This window comes from Aricia agestis, chromosome 2, assembly GCF_905147365.1.
Source record: "Aricia agestis chromosome 2, ilAriAges1.1, whole genome shotgun sequence".
NCBI classification, from domain to species: Eukaryota; Metazoa; Arthropoda; class Insecta; order Lepidoptera; family Lycaenidae; genus Aricia; species Aricia agestis.
In genome coordinates this window covers 15,622,641-15,640,576 of record NC_056407.1, presented here as the reverse complement: position 1 = coordinate 15,640,576, position 17,936 = coordinate 15,622,641, and the positions used below count along the sequence as shown (strand labels likewise).

Sequence of the window (17,936 nt, the reverse complement as noted above, 5' to 3'; positions counted from 1 at the left end):
CTATTATTTATAATATTTTGCAATTTCTTCATGTTTTTTTTTTGTTTAAAATATTTTATGTTTTTTTTTGTAGTTTTATGCTTTATTATTTTATGCTTACCTACCTAAATTTTCTATTTGTTTTTGTATAAAGTATTTTTGTTGTACTTTTGCGCTTTATGTTTTTTTACACCATACTTCTTTTTGCGTAAAAGATTCCATTAAAATTGGGTTAAAGCTTCCCTGTAAACGATATTTGATGTTGTTTTATTTTGTGGCAGCAAAATAAATTGATTATCAGCAGCTCCAACTCGGGATAGGCCAACGTATAGTTGACCATGAGTAAAACATTCTTTTCGTAGGTCGATGCCTACTAATTTGAAAGTTTGACCTTGGGACTTGTTAATAGTCAATGCGAAAGATATTTTTACCGGAAATTGAAGCCGTTTAAATGGGATTGGCAGATCAGTTGGAATCATCGGTATCCTCGGTATATGAGCTAGTTGACCAGCTGCTGGGCCGGTGATAATGGTAGCTACAATTAAATTGTCCTTTAATTCTTTAATAAGCAGCCTTGTCCCATTGCACATATTTGGTGGGCATAAATTTCTCAAAAGCATGATTGGAATTCCGATTTTTATCGTCAGTTCGTGTGGTGGAAGTCCAGAAGGATTCAAAGATAATAATAATTGTAGTAGTCAGACATACGATATCGCGGACTTTTACGTTGATATTAATGTCCTCTATAAGACTATAGTACATCACTTTGCGATAAGTAAGTATAGTCTATAATTTATAAAGCATAAGCAAGAAGGAATATTTTGGTAGATTTTTCACACAATTATTAACACTTAATACGGTTCCCTTTTTTCTCTCATTAAATATAGCCTATATTCAGCAGAAATAGTGTGGATTAAAAAATATGCATTAATACTTCCATCGTGCATCGGCATCGTGGGTATCGCAGACACAATAGATCTTCAATTGTTATGCTGGCAGCCGGCTGCCGCTATTGGAGATTTATAGTTAAAGAAATTAATTAATTATAATAGCAATCAAAAATAATAGTCATTCAAAACTTATTTTAAAAAGTTCTAAAAATATTACTTTCGTAGTCATAACTTTTAAAGCTTTTTTGAAATTAGGATTATAATAATGAAGCACGATAGTCTTTATCAAATCAATAAAGCAGCACCCGGCTGTCGCATAACTATTGAAAATCTATTGTGTCTGCGATTCCCACGATCGAGGTAATATTTACGTGGACTCTCCGGGCGAGTCTGTGGCACTGATAATTAAATCTCTCCCCTACCGCACGGGTGTGCGCGCATCGCGCCTTGACGCCCAATTCGCAACGTGCAGCAGAAATCGTAATATTTTAATTTCGCCATAACATTAAAACCAAACGTCCGATTTTAATCATTCAAAGACCAAATATTATCTACATTAACTGTACTTAGTGATGAAATAATTTATTTTGATAAGGGTCAATAGCATGATTTAAATAAACGCATTTAAATATAGTCCAAAAAAAATTCTAGATTTTTTAATAAAAAAATGGTTATTGTGCCTCACTCAACATAGATAGGTATAGTGTGTCGCGGACTTTTTTGTAGATATTTAAAAGATCTATAATTACTTAGAACATTTTATGCCTCTATCTTTTATAGTTTAGGCAGCGTACGCAAAATAAGTAACTTTTCTGGTTGATTTTTTAAACCTTGCGTCCGAAAATCCCAAATATTTACGGAACCTTATATTTTTCCAAAATAAAAATTAGCCTATGTTCAGCAGAAATAATGCAGGATTCCAATGGTAAAAGAATTTTTCAAATCGGTCCAGTAGTTTCGGAGCCTATTCGACTCAAACAAACAAACAAACAAACAAAAAATCAAATCTTTCCTCTTTATAATAGTAGTGTAGATGTATAATGAGACTCGACGAGCAGTTTTTTCAGTATCCATCGATGAAGTCGAGAAACAGTTTTTGTACGATTCGAAGGTTACGGATATCGAATGATAGTTTACGAACATCGCCTCGTTCCAGTGTCGGCGGGCAGCGTGGAGGGCGGCGGGCTGGTGTCGTCGACGCTGACGCTGGCGCGCGCGCCGCCCGCCGAGTACGAGCCCGCGCGCCACGCCCCCCTCGCGCCGCACCTTGCTTCGCTCGACCGCCGCTACGTCCCCACCTACGTCGGTCAGTCGAATGATCTCTTTATATTAACTTGCCATTTTCATTTCTGAATCGATCGTTCCGTAAGAGGGCGACTAACCCAAAAAATGAAACATCGTCCTTCTCGCTTCACACTCGCGCCTGTCTTTCATTTGCCAGGTGAAAAAGGACGACGCGGATTCATCGCCAAATTAGTTTTTTCTCAATAACTTGAAAAATATACAACATTATAAAAATCTGCTAGATCGATTTCTCAATGAGTTTTTTTCTATCGAGAAAATAATCTAAAATATCGTGTTTTTGCTCAGATTGAATTCTTGGAAATAAAATGTAGTTTCTAATTTTAGAAAATTAAACGATTTGGGTCTTATTTTCAAGTGTAAAAATGAATTATAAAATAAAAAATTTGGGTTAATCGCCCCCTTAATTAGGTATGCATCACTCGCCTGAGGTACTCGCTAGTCGCTCATCGAATGCAATTTATCATCCAGTTAATGCCCGCATCTCCGTCACGCATTAATAGATGATGTAATTTGTCAATCGCGCAGGAAACGTAATTTATTCCGGGATAAAAAGTATCCTATATGCTTTATATTATAAGTCGTGCATAGTTCCTCGGACGAGTATGCGATACCACGAAAGTCCTGCCAAATTTATGGGCTTACGGACCTCACGAGTCTCCTACCGGGGAGCTGGGTAGCGGGTACTGTACAGTGGTATGCGCGCGCAGGGCGGCGCTCGAGCGTCGGCAGCGACGAGACGGCGCCGCTCGCCCCCGCCGCCGCGCCGGCCCACGCCCCACGCCGACACCGTTGCGCTGAATTCTCGTGTGATTCCTTGCTAGGTTATTTTTATTTTTTTTATTAATTTAATACTTTTAGTTGTACTTATTTTTTTAATTTTTTTTAAAATTAAGTATTAAGTTTTAGTTATTAAGTTTTTTTTTTAATTATTTATTTACAATAGTTGTGTTCACTTTTCGTCGATTCCGAGTTTACTCCTCGTACAAGCTTTTTATTAATTTTTGAGTCGAATTAAAATATGTGTTGTAAACTGTGTTTCAGCGATGACCGGCATGGGGGTGGGCGTCGGCGTGGGCTGTACCGCGACGTGCGACCGCCGGCGGCACCTGCCCGATCAGGTAACTCGCCAGTCGCCACTAACACCGGGTGGCGTTACGCCACCGGTCGCCACTCGCCACTAACTGCACGAGATACTAAGGGCCTGTTTCACCACTTTCTGATAAAGTGTCTAATAGGCTATTCACAACTTTTTTGACAGATTCTCCATACTTGATCTGTCAAGTTAATTGGTGGATGGCCTTATCAAGAAGTGGTGAAACAGGCCCTAAGAATTGTATACTCTACTTGTATCGGTACTCGGTCGATTCATTTCTATGCGCACGAAACTGCGCTACCGATCCGACGTTCGGAGCCTAGTAAGTGGTATGTTCTTGACTTATATATAAATTTTAGAAATGATACGCTAACACGCCGACCACAAACGGCGTAATCACAGCACCTGCAGCTCTTCTGATGCTGCGAGTGTCCATGGGCGACGGAAGTTGCTTTCCATCAAGTGACCCGTTTGCTCGTTTGCCCTCTTATTTTATGAAAAAAAAGACGGGTTGCACTCCGGGAGTGCCGGCAGAAGTGAAAAATATGAGTTCTACCGTGGCACTAGTGCTGCAGAAAGAGATCGAAGAATTAACAAAACACGGCACGGTTTTGGTTCCAACGTTTTCGTTCTGGAAATTTCGACCTTCAGAACAAGCCCCATGGTCCGTGGACGACCCGAGACCAAAATGAATAATGAAGAATTAAAGGCTATTGTGGAAGCGGATCCATCGCAAACCACCTCAGAGTTAGGTTAGGTTAGGCACTTGACTAATTAGATACTTTTAGTTTCTGTGTGAGTGTAATGTTTTGAGTGCATTGTTTTAGGATTGCTTTACAAATGACATTTAAGCTTGTCACACACAGAGCAGATAATGTAAAAATGTATATTATAGCACGATGCATCTCGATACATCTCAAATACATCTTTCTATAGAAATACATCTTTCTTCATATAGGTCAGGAGACCACACACAGCAGCTATAATGTATATTTTTACATCTTCGTATCTTAACATACCGAGCTATATGAAAATATACATTTATATTTTGATACATCTAAATACATCTCAATATATTTCTGTATATTACGATACATCTCTTCTCTTCATAGGGTGTTCAAAAATTTCTGTGATTATATTATATGTGTATGATACACACAGTGTTGCCCCTTGCCACCTTAGCACAGCACTTCACAGCAGGTACTGCAGGCAGTCTGTTCCCCAGAGCCTATATTTTCAATCAAATATCTTCAATCCACATCGTTCTGTTTTTGGCACAATATGTAACAATGCGCGCATCAAAATTACAATCCGAATCATCTTCTGATGAACTATCTAGTTATTCTAATAGCAAGTAACTCGAAAGGCCATAGTATTACAACATTAAAAATAAGAACAACCTGTATAACACTTTAGCAGCTGAAATGTGCGTCAAACGGGGCGTTTAGCATTGAAATGTAGGGAAAGATACACTTTATTACCTGTTGTGTGTGTGATACATTAATATAATTTAAAGATATACATCCCGGGATGTAATGTACATTAATATACTCTGTGACGAGCTTTAGAAGAGTACACCGCTTCTCATCATCATATCAGCCTATAGTCGTCCACTGCTGGACATAGGCCTCTCTCAATGAACGCCAAGATGACCGATCTCCTGCAACTCGCATCCAACATGGGCCTGCAACTAAGCGGAGATCGTCGTCCCACCTAGTTGGAGGTCGACCTACACCCCGATTTCCCAGCCTTGGTCTCCATTCCAGAGTAAGTTTACTCCAGCGATCGTCTGTTCTTCGAGCTACGTGACCAGCCCAGTTCCACTTCAGCGTACTGATTCTCTGCACTATGTCGGTGACTTTAGTTCTTTGACGAATTGTTTCATTTCGAAGCTTATCCGCCAAAGAAACTCCGAGCATAGCGCGTTCCATAGCACGCTGAGCGACGGAAAACTTACGAGCTAGCCCTGCTGTAAAAGGCCAGGTTTCCGCCCCGTAGGTCATAACGCATTAACGTAGGAAGCACGCATTGATCGAAGACTTTCATCTTCAAGATCTGCAGAATATGCGACGTGAGAATGTGGCTTAGCTTCCTGAATGCTGCCCAACCCAACTGTATCCTCCTATCGGTTTCTCTCTCGAAGTTATGTCTACCTACCTACAGTATGTGACCCAAATAGACATATTCCGTTACGACTTCGAGAAAGACACCGTTAACTGCAACCGGTCTCGGGAGAACATGTTCGTTGAACATGACTTTCGTCTTGTCCAAGTTCTTCCCGAGACCGATCCGCCGGGAAGATTCATTTAGGTCGTTCAACATTTCCTGCAAGTCCTCTAACGATTCTGCCAATATGACGATATCGTCAGCGAAACGAAGGTGTGAGAGGTACTTGCCATTAACGTTTATGCCACGTCCTTTCCAGTTTAGGGTCTTGAAGGCGTCCTCTAACGCATTTGTGAACAGTTTCGGGGAAATAATATCCCCCTGTCTCACTCCTCGATGCAAATAGATTGGCCTTGTTGTGGCCCCCTGTACTCGGACGGACATAGACGCGGCATTATATAGACCTTTCAAAACTTCGACGTAACGCCAATCGACTTGACATCGTTGCAGGGCTTCCAGAACAGCCCAGGTCTCAACCGAGTCAAAAGCCTTCTCATAGTCCACAAAGGCAAGGCACAATGGCTGCCTGTACTCATGTGACTTTTGTACAACTTGCCTTAAGGTGTGAATATGGTCTATGGTGCTAAAGCCTCTGTGAAACCCAGCCTGCTCCGGTGGCTGGCATTCGTCAAGTTTATTGGATAGGCGATTCGTAATGATCCTAGAAAACAACTTATATATGTGACTCAAAAGCGAGATGGGTCTATAATTTTTAAGAAGGGTGTTATCGCCCTTCTTAAAAAAGAGAACCACCTCGCTTTTAAGCCACTCTTCGGGGGAAACTCCCCGTTGAAGGACAAAATTAAAGACTTTACGAAGCCCTCTCAAGACGGGTTCGCCTCCCGCTCTGAGAAGTTCGATCATAATTCCGTCCCTCCCCGGGGCCCTTCCTCCTTTAAGTTGTTTCAGAGCCAATCCGATTTCGCCTATACTGATGTCAGGAATCTCGCCAGAAAGATGCCGGGTGAGTTTGGCACGCGGGTCGTCATCACGAGGATCAGGTTGCGAAGCATGTGAAGCATACAAGCGGCTATAGAAATCCTCGATCTCGGACAGAACCCCCCTTCGTGAGGAAACGATTTGGCCACAGCTATTCTTCACCTTCGTCAGATGACTCCTCCCGAGGCGCCTTACGAAAACTTTAGACCCTCTATTCCGCTCAATCGCTTCCGTGATTTCCAGCGTATTCGAGCGGCGAAGATCTCTACGTATAAGTTTCCGTATTCGCCTCGAGAGAAGTTTTACATTTGACGAACCCGAGTCCGTGTTTTCCCTCCGTTCCTTCATAAGTTTGAGTGTCTCATCCGAAAGTTTGGATTTCCTGCCCGCATGCTTGGGCCTGCAAAACCTTTCACCTTCGACCCGTATGCTCTCCACAATTGCATTTAAAGCCTCGTCAACTTCCATTGTAGTTTCCGAGATGTTAAGAGCGTCGAACCTATTTCTCAGTTGTAACTGAAATATCTGGGTGTCAGCGACGGATTGTTGGGAGTTGGGTCGGAGAGTAGACCTCAGCATATGGGCTCTTTCGAGTTTGAAGCATACACTCAAGGATCCTCGCAGTAGTCGGTGATCGCTACCGGTATTGAACCTATTGATCACAGAGACATCCCTAAATATATACTTCCGATCCGTAATGATGAAATCTATCTCGTTCCTTACCACAGAGTCAGGGCTTCGCCATGTCCACTTTCTTTGGGGCTTCTTTTTGAAGAAGGAATTCATCAAGAAGAGCCCCTCTTTTTCGAGAAAGTTGACCAGCATTTGCCCCCTGCGGTTTCGAATCCCAACACCGTGCTGTCCCAAGCAAGATTCGCCGCTAGCTCGTACTCCTACTTTGGAGTTAAAATCTCCCATGACAACATTGAAGTGGGTCTTAGGGGTGGTATTTGACCTTGGAGATGTCTTCGTACATGGTCTCCACTACGTCATCGGAATGTGTCGAGGTTGGTGCGTACACTTGTACTATCTTAAAAGAATACCTATCGGTGAGTCTCAAAACAAGGTAAGCTACCCTCTCCGACACACTCGAGATCTCGACAACGCTGTCAACGAGAGATTTGTTGACGAGGAATCCCACGCCGCCCCGGGATGTATGATCTCGGAAGTCGAAAAGGTGACCCGATGGCAGAGTCATGGTATCCTCCCCTTGTCTTCGGACCTCGCACAACCCTAATACGTGCCAACGGATTTTTTCCAATTCTACCTCCAGTTCGACTAGGTGGTCTTCGAGTCTAAGCGTTCGTCCGTTGTACGTCGCCAGGTCCAGTTGGTGGTAGCGATCCGTAGCCCGGAGTTTCTTAGCAACCCTCGCAGTGCCGTTACCATGGCCGCTACCGTGGCCAGGAATAGTACCGCTACCGGGAACTAGGGGCCATCTTTTTCTGGTGCGTTTCATAAGAGGCATTTGCTCATAATTGCCACGCGGAGCACGCGGATTGGCAATCTGACAGGGGGCCAATGAATCAAACCATCAATGCTGCAGCCCATTGATGACCGTGGATTTCTTCACTGACCCTATCGTTGATGGTTTTACCGCCATCCTTCGGTTGACTACATGCGCTTGATGTTAGATCTATCCCACACTAATTATTGTGAGACAGAACTACCATCAGGCGGGCGGTGGGGTCGACACATCCCTACCGCTTCTACCTCAGTTTAAATAGAATTCTTTGGCTCCAACAGATTACCATTTTTTTCGGAATTTGGATAACTTCCTACAATGAAAAAAATTCAACTCTGATGTGATAGTCCAAACCGCATTCAAAGAATTAATTGACTCTCGACCCTCCGTTTTTTTTTAGTAAAGGGATCAACGAACTACCCTTAAGATGGCAAAAATGCATCGGTAACAATGGTCAGGTACATACTTTGATTAATTAAATATACTTATTATTAAAAAAAACGACTTTATATTCCTCCCATACAAAATGCCAATTTCATATGTAAGGACTAAGGACCTAATATTTTTATTGCTTAATATTCAACTCACGTTTTGTTCGATCGTTTTTCCACAGAGCACGCCGCTGCTGGGGGGCATGGCGGGGGGTGGGGCGGGCTCGCCGCAGTCGTCGCTGGCGTCGCTGCACGCGCCGCCGCCCGCGCCCTGCGAGTACGGCCCTGCGTCGCGCGGCACGCTTGCGCGCCCGCACTCACCGCGCTCGTGTGTCGCAGGCGGCGCGGGGGCGTGTCCGCTGGGCGCGGCGTGCGCGGCGGCGGGCGGCGGCTCCGAGCTGTACGCCACGGCGTCGACGGCGCGCGAGCGCGGACATTACGTCGCCTACGAGCCGCTCGGACATTACACGCAGTGAGTACTATGTAGTCGCTGTCACATTTTTATGCCCATATTCAACACGCTATACTTTCTTTTTATTAACACGCATTTTTAGCTTCATTTAAAAGTAACTATGTATGTAAGAGAATCTGGTATCTTAATTCGACTCACTTCCCGGTCTTAGATTAGGATGAAATTTTGCACATGCTCTGATGATACACGACTAGCTAAGACACGTCATTACAAATCCAATATGGCGGCCTCCCCAAGATGGCGGACAAGCTATTTGAAATGCACCCCCATCCCATGATATGGGTATGAAATAAAAGAGTTTGCCGTTAGGAATACGTAAAAAATAGTCACGTGACTTAAATCCAACATGGCGGACTGTCAGCCTGTCTACTTTCGCTCTATACCGGTACCCTTCGTGCGAGAGTACGACTCGCACTTGATCGATTATTCATTTATGTGTATATATTCATAAGTGTCATGAACCAGAACAAAAAATAAAACCCATCAAACGACTGCAAGTTGCTAATCGCGGCCTATAAACCGTGATATTACAGCAATAAGCAGGCAGATGATGATGAACTATAGCTAAGAACACTCTCGATCATGTCAGCTTTCAAACAAAAAAAAACTAGATCATAATCGGTCCACCCGTTTGGATGCTACGATGCCACAGACAGACAGACTGTTGCTGCGTAGGGTAACCTCAATGAAACCACCACACTGCTGTTGGAACTCGGTTTATTCAAAACTAACTCGGCCTTATATAGGCTCACATAAGGTTTTCGATAGCGCGACGTAGCGGACTACAAAAATTTTAACTCTCTTCTCTGGGACTCAGCTGATCTCAGAGGCTGTGTAGGTAAGCATTGTCTTAGTATCTAAGATTCAATAAAAAAAAACTATAATCTATTTTCAATTTGTCAACTTGTTGTCAAAAGACTTCAACCATAAATAATAGAGTATAATTCGTATGTATAGGCTTGTCACTCAAAAATCTGTTATCTTCTTGAGTGTGCGTAATGTAGTGTGTGTAATGTTTTATTTGTTAAAAATGTATGATAAAAGCATAATTTCAAAATAATAATATTAGCTCGATGCACTCCTTCACCAAATAAACTATAACCCTCTTATAAATAAACGCTGTATAAGCTTTGAATATTCTTCAATCCAATTTTTTTTTTTTATGAAATAAAGGGGGCAAACGAGCAAACGGGTCACTTGATGGAAAGCAACTTCCGTCGCCCATGGACACTCGCAGCATCAGAAGAGCTGGAGGTGCGTTGCCGGCCTTTTAAGAGGGAATAGGATAATAGGGGAGGGTAGGGAAGGGAAGGGAATAGGGGAGGGTAGGGAAGGGAATAGGGTAGGAGATCGGGCTTCCGGTAAACTCACTCACTCGAGAAACACAGCGCAAGCGCTGTTTCACGCCGGTTTTCTGTGAGAACGTGGTATTTCTCCGGTCGAGCCGGCCCATTCGTGCCGAAGCATGGCTCTCCCACGTATATATATCTCCCAATTAAAAATGTCACTTGTGTGACAGGAACAAAACACTGTATATCTATTCAAAGCTTATACAACGTTTATTAGTAAGGGGGTAACGGTGCAAAATTTCATTCTACTACGCATCCGCATTTTTCGTCAAAAAGGGTACAAAGTTTTTCACTTGCTTATTAATATATAGATTTTCTATACAGCCATACCTTTAATTCGTATTAAACACAGACAGACAGACACGTCAAACTTATAACACCCCTCTTTTTTGTCGGGGGTTAAAAAGATAATGAACACTTCGGTATTCCAATTTTCAGTCGCGACTCGCTGAGCAGTGAGGCGGGGGGCGGTGGCGCGGGTGGGGCTGGTGCGGGGGGCGGGTCGCTGCAACGGCGCGGCGCGTGCGGCCCGCCCATGCACAGCTTCGCGCTGCCCGACGACGACCACTCCACCCCCTCGCACTCGAAACGTGAGTGTTACGTGCTCGGACTTACTCGCTGAAGTCGGGGGGAGGACGTAAAGTGACTCGCTTCGTGTCGTTTCAGCGAGCAGCGTGCGAGACACTTCGCCGTACAAGAAGAGCGCGTCGTCGTCGCCGGGGCGGCTGCTGGGCGGCGGCGGCGCGGCGGGCGGCGCGGCAGGCGAGCTGGAGCCGCTCACGCCGTCGCGCTCCACCGAGCGCCTGCACCGCGAGATGCAGAATCTCGAGGGCCTCATGAAGGACCTGTCCGCCATCACGCAGCAGCAGTTCCACTGCTAGCGCGCGCACGAGCGCCTAATTATACACAAACTAACGAATTATTTATTTTGATATTTTAATCGCTCGGCGAGATCTCGAGCGCGGTGTAAGATATTTTGTGCCATTAGTTTATACGACGCGGAGGTTGCGACCGCCGACGCGCGCGGTCGCGGCCGGTGTATACATATTATGTAAGTACCGAGCTAACGTCGGGTGAGTCTCCGCGACGCGGCGGAGAGACCGTTGTAAATATTATTCTAGGGACGTTCGCTCCTCCTATTTAACGTAGCTACTATAATTATTAACTTTAATATGGAACACGTTTTGATATCGTCCTTTACGTATTTTGTACGAGGGCCGCGAGGCTACCCTTCTCGAATTCAGTTTTCAAGTAAATAATTTTGTATCGCGAGGAGAAGTGAACCAGGGGTGGGGTGCGCTCTCCGACCACGGCGGTGTGCCGGTCGGGGAGAGTCGGGGGGAGTCGGCGTCCCGGCGGCTGTAGCGCGGTAAGCAGGCCTCGTAACGTGCCGTTCCTAAGTTCGTAACAAAGAATTATGCAGGAAACCAATCGGAAATAAGGTTGGCGACCGGCCGATGCTGCGTTCGCTCTGTTATATTCGAAACGTTACTACAAACCGTACCCGGCGAACCGCCGCTCGGGTAGGGGTGCGCGCCCCCAGACCGGTGACACCGACTTCGAACTACACTTATCGCCATACTGAACTATGAATATCAATTTTTAATTACCTAAGTATTAGGTATCGATACGTACGCATATATTTACGAGAAGGGTGAGTTTTTTTTGTAAATCACAGCCCCTTCCTGTACATACGCCCCGTTTACTATTTTTCTATAACGTTTGTAATGTAATATTCATCTAGTAGCGATACGAGAATTGCGAGTGGTGGACGAGTGGGAGGGCCGCCCGCCGCGCGCCGCCGCCGCGCCCCGCCTGCCGCCCGCCGGCTGTCAGCGGCAGCGGCCCTCTCCAACTTCACTACATTTTCGACGTTTTTGGGTCGATACTTTTATAAGTTAATTAATACAATATAACAGTAGTCAATGTATAGTCATCGTGTTAAATAAAAATGAAATAATTTATTTACTACTATAGTAGATTTCTAGGAACGGTTCCGTGACAACCAACAAGAATCATCATACATAGGTATATGATGACTATTACAAGAGTGTAATCGTGTCACGGAACTATTCTTGGGCCTCGAAAACTATAGCGGGCTTCAGAGATACGACGAGTCGGGCCCGTCGCGTCGTTTCTCAGAACTTTAAAGGCCTTATCACACTGGCTATTACATATCACACAGTCGCGTCGCTTTCAAATCGCTCGCTAATCGCCAGTGTGATACTGATAAGGCACTAAGTTGTCACAATCCCAACTGACAGGAGTTTATCTAATTGCGATAATGTAGTGCTTTTTATGGTTGGGTTGAGTAAAGGTTTTTTTTTGATTCGACTGGTATGAAAAACTATTTTGCGACCGGGACCCTTTGGCGACCCTTATCTTTTTAGGGTTCCGTACCCAAAGGGTAAAAACAGGACCCTATTACTAAGACTTCGATGTCTGTCCGTCTGTCTGTCTGTGTGTCTCCAGGCTGTAACTCAAGAACCGCTATAGCTAGCCTTCTGAAATTTTCACAGATTGTGTATATCTATTGCCGCTATAACAACAAATACTAAAAGCAAAATAAATTAAATATTTAAGGGGGGCTCCTATACAACAAACGTGATTTTTTTGCTATTTTTTGCTCGATAGCAATAACATAGGCACTTGAAATATACACGAAATTAATTAATAATAAAATTTAAATAAATAATCAAGGGGGGCATGCAAAAATTACAATTTTCAGCCTATTTTTGCTCTATTGTGGTAAAACATGATGTGGTGTGAACCCTTCGTACGCGAATCTGACTCGCACTTGGCCGATTTTTTATTATGTACCTCTATATATTATACATAATATATGTATAGATATATTTCTTAAAGTTTTCCTACATAATATAACAATATTTTTAATCTTTATTGTCTTTATAATGAAATAGGTTTCTCAACTTCTGGCGACGGTGCAGAAGCTTAGCGAGTCAGGATTAAAGACACTGCGAAAACGAATAGATAAACTCCTGTCAAAAAAAAACTTAGAAACTGGACACTAGTGATTCAAAATATTGGAAGATAATAATTTCTTGTACACGTTGTGATATTTAAAATGGACTTCAGTCGAGGCGATCGTACGCTCGCGTATCACTCGGAGGACGTGCACCGCAGACCGCGGGGCGCGGGCCGCGGACTGCGGGCATGCACGAGCGAAGCTTTAACGATTTGTTTATGTTGCTCGTCCCTCGCGACTCGCGAGTTCGATCCGATCCGACACAGGCACGTCGGTGATCTACTTCAGAGGTATTATGTGCCGCTCCTGCCTACTATGGACCCCGAATTTGCCTAGTAATCGAATATTTATAAACTTTTTTGTAGTATTTAAACTGTCGGTCAGTATTTATAAATTATTATTATCGATTTGTATTATATTTTTAATTTTAAGATTACAATAGACTGATTCGGATATGCTTTATAATTTATATTGTGTTACTATTAATAATAATTATTAGTATTGCTAGCGCGACAGCGTCGCGCCGCGTTCGCCGCGAGCGTCACGCGACGGGGCGGGGCGGGGTGCGGCGGGCGCGGCGCGACGTCGTTTCCCCACCAAAACGAGACTGGATAACTGTGACGAAACCATTTTATGTTGTGAAAGTAGTTCTCGGCGTAATTGAGGCTGTGCTCCTTCATCTCTAGCGGAAAACGGAAAGCGGCCCAGTACCACTCGTCTCGAGGTTACCCCCGATCTATGTTTTGTAATGTACTTGTTGTAATTTATTACTATCTCCCCTTCATTCGACGTTCAGTCGTTAGATGGTTTAAAAAGTAAAAAACTCCATCCACCCGACGAAGTCTGCAAGAATTGGGAGCCCTCCGGTTGCGCCGGCCGATCCGAATGTAGAGCACCTATAGTGATGTACTGTCAAAAACAGAATCGAGGACACCACTGACTGGTGATTTTGGAAAGCGATAACGATATGCCGGCAGCCGAGACGTACATCGCCGCTAGCGATAGAGGAGCGAGCTGGACGCGGAGGTCTGACTCGTGCGTGACGTGTGATGTACTGACTACTGACGATCGTTGCGTCGACCACTCGCGGTGCCATACTGTCTTTGTTCAATAAACTTGTATTATTTATTGTATTTTGTTGTTTTTGTTTCTTTCCTACTCTTGGTGATCTTCTTAAGTCTTAACAGAGGTTCATCCGAGCCGAGCGAGATTGCCAGACGAGATATCTCGGTTCTAGTGGGTCTCAATAGCTCTTAGGCCAGTAACGGTTTTCAGGAAATATGAAATAAAAATATATAAAGAACATTTATTTTACTTATCCGTAGCTCATAAACGATTAATTCAAATTATTATTCTTTTCGGGTGGAATCTTTGAACATAATATATCTTTACTATCTTTACCGATTGCTCTGAAATCTATAGACTATATTATATTAATACGTGAGCCAAAAACTTTGTATCCCCTTTGACGAAAATGGGGAAACGTAGCCCGTAGCCTCGTAGGTGAATGAAATTTTGCACAGTTATGGTTTATATAGTGAAGGAGTGCATCGAGATAATATTATTTTGAAATTATGCTTTTATCATACATTTTTTTAACAAACAAAACATTACACACCATTTACACACACTAAAACACACACACTAGGAAAAATGACAGATTTTTAGTGACAAGCCTATAGATACGAATTAAACTCTTTTATTTATGGCAGAAGTCTGTTGACAACAAGGAATTTAGAGGCTTGACTCTAAATTCCTTGGTTAAAAAAATGTATAATTTCAAAATAATATTAGCTCGATGCACTTCTTCACCATATAAACTATAACTGTGCAAAATTTCATTCATCTACGTTTCCCCATTTTTCGTCAAAAGGGATAGGTACAAAGTTTTTGGCTCACGTATTAATAATTAGATTGAACCGGCCGCTAGATTTTCAAGCGATACTATGTACCTATGACATAGATAAAGTATTATGTATAGATGTAGTCTTAGCCCGTCATCGCGTGGCCATTTTGTGCTTATTTTCATACAAGTAGTGTGCGTATATTTTCTTGAATATTTCTATTTGTCGATTATTTCGAAGCACATTATGATACTTACAGGAAAGAAAGTCAATTAGTTCATGATATCGATTAACTATAATAGTTCCAGTGACGAGAATCCGTAAACACACGTAAAAAGCTATGCAATTTTTATAGCCAAATTATTAATTGATGTGACATTTTTAGCACTAATGCCTTATGTAGCACGAATAAGGGATTTATAAACTTATAAATTATCTTTTTAGCTTACAAAAATACCGATTGGAAAGCCCAAAAAACATTGTTCAAAACTTACGTATTTAATGTTAAATCCACGTGTTTGAGGCATTCTTTGACCATTCTTATGGTTTATTATTTAGCGGAACCACAAAACTCAACAATATCTAGCATTAAATGTTCACTAAAAACCTTTATTAACACTTTTATTACATGAAATATGCAGACCGACTCCTTTGTTATGTCCTAGTAAGTAGGACATAACATTACACGCTTTTGACGCTTATACCACAGAGTATAACAATATGACCTAATATTGCTATACTGTGCTTATACCATTAAAAATCGGGATCCGTAACATCCCTTATGTTGCGGATCCCGATTTTTTCACATCCGCGGATGCGAATGCGGATGCGGATTTTTAGAGGTTCACATCCGCGGATGCGGATGTTTCGGATCCTACATAAATATAGTTTATAAAATGAAAAAGTGTTATTTTAATTTTTATTAATATGTTACAAAATAGTGGTACAGGTTCCCTAGAACAATTTTTTTGATTAATATCAAGCTAATTTTTCGTGAGTAGCTACATTTTGAAACGCATTTTGAATAGAACAATCCATTATATTTTAGGACCATCAAATTGAATTAAACCATATTTATCTCTGTTAGCTACCACTTTCGCAGAGGAAATTGTTGTTTGTTTTATCAAAATGAAGCTGCTTACGAAAAATTACCTTGATAGTAATAAAAAATTGTTCTAGGGAACCTGTACTATAATAATACTTTTGTATTAAAGAGATAATAATTTTAATTTGTAAATGAAAATTACATCCCACCAAAAACATTTTCATGTAAAAATATTGCCAAGATGAGAACATAATATTATAAGTAGTTCGTCGTGTCAAAAAGTAGTGAGATCTCATGTAGAGCCAAGTTTCTAACCTTACATACTCAACCCTAAATCTAAAAACCTTAATTTTTACCCTAAAGCACGGCAAAATATTTGATAATAATATTATAATGTGTCAGCCGTACGAGAAGAATCTATAAACTCTACACATTAGTCAAAATCGGTGGCCTGGCCATTTATCATTACTGTGTATTTTAGTTTAGTTTAGTATTAAGTTCAAAGCCCTGGCGAATAACAAAATGGCCAAGCCACCGATTTTGACTAATGTGTAGAGTTTTTAGATTCTTCTCGTGCGGCTGACACATTATAATATTATTATCAAATATTTTGCCGTGCTTTAGGGTAAAATTAAGGTTTTTAGATTTAGGGTTGAGTATGTAAGGTTAGAAACTTGGCTCTACATGAGATCTCACTACTTTTTGACACGACGAACTATAATATTATGTTCTCATCTTGGCAACATTTTTACATGAAAATGTTTTTGGTGGGATTTCATTTCTTTTTGTAAGCTGGTTTACGTTGTTTTTCTTTTGGTTCATTTTTTAGGGTTCCATACCCATAGGGTAGAAACGGGACCCTATTACTGAGACTTCAATGTCTGTCCGTCTGTCTGTCTCCAGGCTGTAACTTAAGAACGGTAATAGCTAGAGAGTTGAAATTTTCACAGATTATGTACTTATATCTGTTGCCGCTGTAACAACAAATAAGTACTAAAAACAAAATGAAATTTATATTTAAGGGGGGCTCCCATACAACAAACGTGATTTTTTGGCCTTTTTTGCTCTATATAAATAATGGCAACAGGTAGGTACTTGATTTTTTCTCAAAGTCCTTAGTTATATGTCTACTTTAATATTTAATAATAATATTAAAATAAAATAAAAAATTAAGGGGGGCTCCCATACAAAAAACACAAATTTTTGCCTAATTTTGCTCTATAATGGTACGGATATAGGTTAAGTTGGGTTTGATAATTTTTATGTTGTTTCAGTACTAATATTATGTTACATACCAAATTTCAGCTTTCTAAGACTTCAGGAAGTACCCTAACAGTTTTGATGATCGGTGAGTCAGTGACCAAATTGTGGATTTTTGGACACCTATAAAATCTAAAGTATAATTGCTACGATATTCAAAATTTGCGCATTTAATAACTATACCCATGTCATTATATCTTAAAATTTTCAACTATCTGGCATTATTCAAACCAAAGTTACGAGGGTTCAAAAATACGACGAAACGTTTCGAGAAAAGGTAGGTAGTGCCCTTGCGCGCTTCGCTTGGCTCACATAGTGTATGTACTCACCATCATCTGACACACAAGGGTCCAATTCAGTAGGCACATATGATTGGGGGAGTGCACGTAAGCGGTCTCTCGCGTACTTGTATGTACGACTACAATTCAAACTTTTGAGAAGATACCTGTCACCGTCTAATATTTCTATGACCTCATAGGGTCCCTTAAATTTAGGATCTAATTTTGTTTGATTCCGTTCGTGATTCTCTATTAAAACGTAATCGCCCACAGAAAATGATGTGACTTTCGCCTTATTTTTATCAAACCGTGCTTTATGAAGAAACTCGTTATCCCTCATTAGTCTATTAGCTTGTTCCCTGACCTCTTCCAAATTAACTTCAAACTCATGGTCATCAACTGTTAACAAATTTAAAGGTCTACCTACTTTACCT

The 17,936-nt window shown here is 41.8% G+C and overlaps 1 protein-coding gene across 1 annotated transcript in view; it reads left to right on the top strand.

The window, feature by feature from the left end:
• Window positions 1–11,456, top strand: part of LOC121736790 (neogenin) — a 128,591-nt gene extending 117,135 nt beyond the window's left edge. Inside the window, exons 19-23 of the mRNA XM_042128181.1 lie at window positions 2,026–2,175; window positions 3,216–3,292; window positions 8,451–8,740; window positions 10,528–10,679; window positions 10,756–11,456. Coding sequence (XP_041984115.1) covers window positions 2,026–2,175; window positions 3,216–3,292; window positions 8,451–8,740; window positions 10,528–10,679; window positions 10,756–10,970 — 884 coding nt within the window. The 3' untranslated portion in view covers window positions 10,971–11,456. The remainder of the gene's footprint in view (window positions 1–2,025; window positions 2,176–3,215; window positions 3,293–8,450; window positions 8,741–10,527; window positions 10,680–10,755) is intronic.
• Window positions 11,457–17,936: the final 6,480 nt, after the last annotated feature.